Below are 5,203 nucleotides of genomic sequence, written 5' to 3'. Positions count from 1 at the left end.
TATTAGGTGATTTTTAAAGGCATTTCTGCTGGGGGCCTTATGGGAGTTGTCAGGGCATACCCACCACCGGAAAGTCATGAACGACTAAAGTCTATTACCTCACTAAACACCGAGCGAGTCGCAGGAGCATTCCAGGGGGAATTAATAAACAAATTAGGGGGAAGAGGTGGGGTTTCCCATTTTCCTGGGGTTTTGGAGGCCTTCCAGCTGATTGTGTCTATCTCCATAGTCTGGGCTCTTTAAGAATGTACCATTTCCTGGAATTCTAGAACAGAAGAGGTGAGAACAGGGTCAATGGAGATGGCTCAGTACTTTACAGACACTGTGGCCCATGAGAGTTCTGAAGAGGAAAGAAACGGAGCAAATTTCAGGTGATGGGCATGGCCCCCCAAAGAGCACAAAAGGAAGAGAGTGTCACTGACCGCAGTCCAGATAGTCTAAGTCAGTGGTTCTCAACCTGTGGGTCGCGACCCCTTTGGCGGTCAAATGACCCTTTCACAGGGGTCGCCTAAGACCATCCTACATATGAGATATTTACATTACGATTCATAACAGTAGCAACATTACAGTTATGAAGTAGCAACGAGAATAATTTTATGGTTGGGTCACAATATGAGGAACTGTATTAAAGGGCCAGAAGGTTGAGAACCACTGGTCTAAGTGTTTCCTCTTCCTGCCTAACCGCCTTTAACCACCCCCTGTAGCTTTGCTTGTATTAGAACCTGCCCACCCGTCCTCTCTCCATGGCCAGGAGTGAATTTGGTATAATGGCTAATCACAATCTGTGAACTTTTAACTTTTTGTCTGGTCAGTTTAAGATGGAAATGGGAGATTCTCGTCTATACTATAGCTATATTTTGCATTTTTGGAAACATTTAATAAGGTGAGAATTTGAACTAACTTTTCTCTTTGAATCTTAACCAAACCTCCAAAAGCTTATATTACTAAAAGATAATAATAATCTATACTAATAAAAGGGTAATATGCTAATTAGACCAGAAGACCTTCCAGGAGACCTTCTGGACGTCCTTCTGGACAAAGCCATAGTGGCGGGGCCAAGGCAGAGGCGGTTAGAACAATCAGGTCAGCAAGGGGGGAGGTAGTTGGGAGAGAGCAGGCCGGTAGGGGGGGCAGTTGGGAGAGAGCAGGCTGGATCGTGCCTAAACCGGCAGTCGGACATCCCCCGAGGGGTCCCAGATTGGAGAGGGTGTCAGGTCAGGCTCCCCCTCCACCCCCGTGCACGAATTTTGTGCACCGGGATGTAGATGCTCCGGAGAGGAATTGAAAACGGGATTTACTTCATATTTATTAGTAAGCTTTGCCTATTTTGGAAGTCTTTCATGGTTAGGTTGAAAAAATCAGTCTTTCCTTACCTAAACCATTTTCCCGAGTTATTTATAGAAGTGACACCAACTCCCAGTGTGGACAGTTATCGTGGCATCATTTTGATTAGATTTTTAAAATAAGGATCTAAAGGAGCAGTTTTTAATTTCAAAAGAATGCCACCATAAGGACCACACGTACCTTCTGCGTTGGCACGCACACACAGTAGCCAGCGAGCACATGAGCAACAGGACAAATCCTACGAACACACCCTGCAGCCAGGCAGGATGCTGACAGTGGAATGTGGGCTCTGCACACGGAAGCCTCCAGGAATGGGTTTCAACCGGTTTATGTGGCCTCTGTGTCACATTGTCCATTTCGTGGGCTAATAGCCAATCAAACATATTTGTTTAAAGCAGTGATGGCGAACCTATGACACGCGTGTCAGAGGTGACACGTGAAATCATTATTTTGGTTGATTTTTCTTTGTTAAATGGCATTTAAATATAAAATAAATATCAAAAATATAAGTCTTTGTTTTACTATGGTTGCAAATATCAAAAAATTTCTATATGTGACACAGCACCAGAGTTAAGTTAGGGTTTTTCAAAATGCTGACACGTCGAGCTCAAAAGGTTCGCCATCACTGGTTTAAACCCTTGAAAGCTAAGAGGCTTTCCTACTGTAGACAATAGGCCCTTTAAAGTATAGACACTCTTGAGAATGTCGATCCTTCCCTCATTCAGAGGGGCTCAAATACCTCTGGTGGGAATTCCTTACCCTATTTTCAAAGCACATGAAGCTGTCTTGCACATAATTGGCCAGGCAACTCGCTAGTCCCCTAGTCAGGTAAAGGATATTTTCTGGTTCATAGACAGTGACCCGCAGGACCAGCTTCTATGGTACAGCCTCAGCCACGTGCCAGTCTTTCCTAGCATCCATTACACCCTCACTTGAGTCCCATTTTACAGATGAAAAGACTGAGGCTCAGCAAAGTTAAGAAAGGGGGCTTTTAGCCCACATCCATCTGATCTCACGGCCCAAGCCCCCTGATGCTCCTTGCGCTAGTCTCATGCTCTGTGCGGGTGTGAGCTTACCGTCAGCCCCAATTTTTCCATCTCCGTCGTTGTCTGCAGCCGCCATCAGGGACTTGGTCTCTGTCTCAGTCAGCTCTCTAGCACCGCTCTCAAACTTCTGGAGGAAAAACCTACAGGGTGATGGAGACCGGGGGGGATTTTCTGAAAGACCAAGCACTTCCCGCTTACCCTTCCTTGTCCTCTTGAAGCAACAAACCCCCTGTTCCCCGCAATTTTGGTCATCAGGCCAGGCGTTAGCAAGCAAAGGTCTCCTTCATTGTAGAAAGTATTTGCTGGGCATTTTGTTTCAGAAATTTTTTTTTCAGAGTTTTGTTGATAAGTCCATTGGCCAAAGAAAACCCCTAAAACTAGCTCATCTTGGCCCCTCCAGTCTTAGGTGCCCATGTTTCGGCATGTGACCAGCCGACTCATGTCCTTCCCTTTCTTGAGGCTGCTGAATGCCCGGCATCGAGGCTGGTCCATAAAGAAATACCGAGCAGCTGGCCTCCACTGCACCCCAGCCCCACTAGCAATGTCGGGGTGCCAGACAGGCTTAGGACAGGCTTAGGCTTACTTAAGCTCTTCTTCATCCAAGTATCCACTCTGGTCGTTGTCTATGAACCGAAAGACATCCTTCACCTGACTGGCCGACATCTTGGAGAGGCCTGATGTCTGGAAGAATTTTTGGGGCTCAAAAGTATCTGGGTCTGAAGAACAGAGAATGGGTTATTCTGGTGCTCACGGGACCGCATCCTGTGTTTGGGCAAGATGCTGAAAACATGGGTTATTAAAAATAAGAGTATCATTGAGCCACAAGGATGCTCTGCTCAAAAAAAATAAATCTTTTTATTTTTTTATTTTTTTTAAATATATTTTATTGATTTTTTACAGAGAGGAAGGGAGAGAGATAGAGAGTTAGAAACATCGATGAGAGAGAAACATCGATCAGCTGCCTCCTGCACATCTCCCACTGGGGATATGCCCGCAACCCAGGTACATGCCCTTGACCGGAATCGAACCTGGGACCTTTCAGTCCGCAGGCCGACGCTCTATCCACCGAGCCAAACCGGTTTCGGCAAAAAATAAATCTTTTTAAAGACAAAGAGGGCTGTGACTGGTTCAAGATTCTTAAGCAGCCAAGTCTGGATGGCTTTGGGTATCGTCTCCTGCCCCCAACCCCAGCTTTCCTCTCCACTTGGTTTGCCCCTCTCTCCTCTGCTCCCCTGTGCCTCCCCTGCCCATTTTACAGCTGTGTCTCCAAGACCCCAGCACCTCTGGTCTCCTCCGGGAGGGAAAATGCAATTGTTGTAGTCAAATAGGTACATAGCAGCCAATGACCTCTTTTCTCGCTGTGAGTTTCTTTCGCCTTACGGAAATGAGATCTCATGTCCCTATAGTCTTAGTTAATCAAGAACAGTTTTATTCTCTGATCCCATGAACTTTCGGCAAAGTTCACATGTTAATTTTTTGGGACTTTGCCGGAAGTGCGAGTACAAGGGAAAACCCCGCCCGTGCCTCAACCGCCCTTTACCTTGGCACTCCTGCAGGGCGGCCGCAATGTCTTCCGCACTGAGGACATCTGTGATGCTCATGGTCCACCTGTCCGCACGGGATAAGGGACAGCTGGTGAGTGGCGGCAGGAACAAGCTCGTCTTGGGGGATCCCCCTCTTTAGCCCATGGAAACAGTACATTCATTGAGAACTTGAAAAATGTAATCAGCGTGGTATTAAGTGATGGGACAGAGTATCCACACAGAAACCAAATACTGAGAAGATCCCAGCCATCTTTGTCTCAGGGCCCTCTCCGGAATACACCCCGAAGATGAAATTTAAAGCACAACCTAAAAACCAATTTGATTTCATTTTCTTATCAAAATTATATTTACATAATTGACCTTTTATATAAGCATCTACAAACCATTGCGAAGTAAAGCATGTCACAATTGCAGGAGCATCTTCCTGCACCAGCCAGAGAAACGCAATGTTGCAAATTCCACAGGGAAAGGATAGACCTTCTGTGGGAGAGATGCTATTTCTCCTGAAGGATGGGAATCAGAGACATGAAAAGCCCATCTTCCGGAGATCAGAATCCTTCCAGGTGTCAACTCCATGGGAACAGAGATATCTGAGCACAGCATGCACCAGCCTAATAAGAATGCGTAGGAAAGAAGAGTCTGGGGTCTGGTAGGTCCACCAGCTACTCACCGTTTTAGATTTTCCCCAAGAAGAATCAGAAAAAAGAGCTGAAGGAGCAAAACACATGGATGTGCTTTTGCGTCCTTACTGACCTACCTTATATAGGATTGAAAAAGTGATAGTAAGAACCTCTTAGATTTCCTTTTCAAGGATCAAGTGGATGTAGCTCAAATGTCTTGCCTTACTAATTAAACCTCTTTTTTTCTTCTATTTATATCTCAAGGGAAGGTGGGTGGGAACAGCCAATTTTTAAAAACAAACCTCAACAAACCTTAAGGCATCAGTTCTGCAAACAAACCCCTCTGGGGAAGCCTGGAGAAGGCACTAGAGGCCAGAAAGCGGCCGAAATGAGGTGAACGCATAAACTGTAAAGGGCACCCCACATGTTAGTGGCTGCCGCCTGGCGCAGGCCTGTTGTTAACCTCTGCGACTGTGGCCGTGGGAGGCCGACCTCAGTCCAGAGTTGAGACTCAAAGTCAGTGTGTCAGATGGACACAGGACTTGTCCAGAAAATGAACGATCCTGGGTAGATGACTTTCTAGAAAAGCCCTGACTTTGCTATTTCCCAGCTGTATCTTCAATTGCACACACTAAAAAGGCAGCAGGGA

At 46.1% G+C, this 5,203-nt stretch overlaps 1 protein-coding gene across 1 annotated transcript; it reads right to left on the bottom strand.

Annotated features, from left to right (window-relative positions):
* Positions 1–239: 239 nt before the first annotated feature.
* OCM2 (oncomodulin 2) lies at positions 240–3,991 on the bottom strand (the record flags this gene model as incomplete). Its single annotated transcript, XM_081090712.1, has 4 exons — positions 240–265; positions 2,421–2,530; positions 2,974–3,106; positions 3,931–3,991. 4 exons carry the CDS (start codon positions 3,989–3,991, stop codon positions 240–242), a joined length of 330 nt encoding a protein of 109 aa, XP_080946838.1.
* Between the last annotated feature and the right edge of the window lie 1,212 nt (positions 3,992–5,203).

The sequence above is a fragment of the Myotis nattereri genome (assembly GCF_964212035.1).
Source record: "Myotis nattereri genome assembly, chromosome: 5".
Lineage (NCBI taxonomy): Eukaryota > Metazoa > Chordata > Mammalia > Chiroptera > Vespertilionidae > Myotis > Myotis nattereri.
Note: the sequence above shows the minus strand (reverse complement) of the source record. Positions and strands in the feature narration are given on the sequence as shown.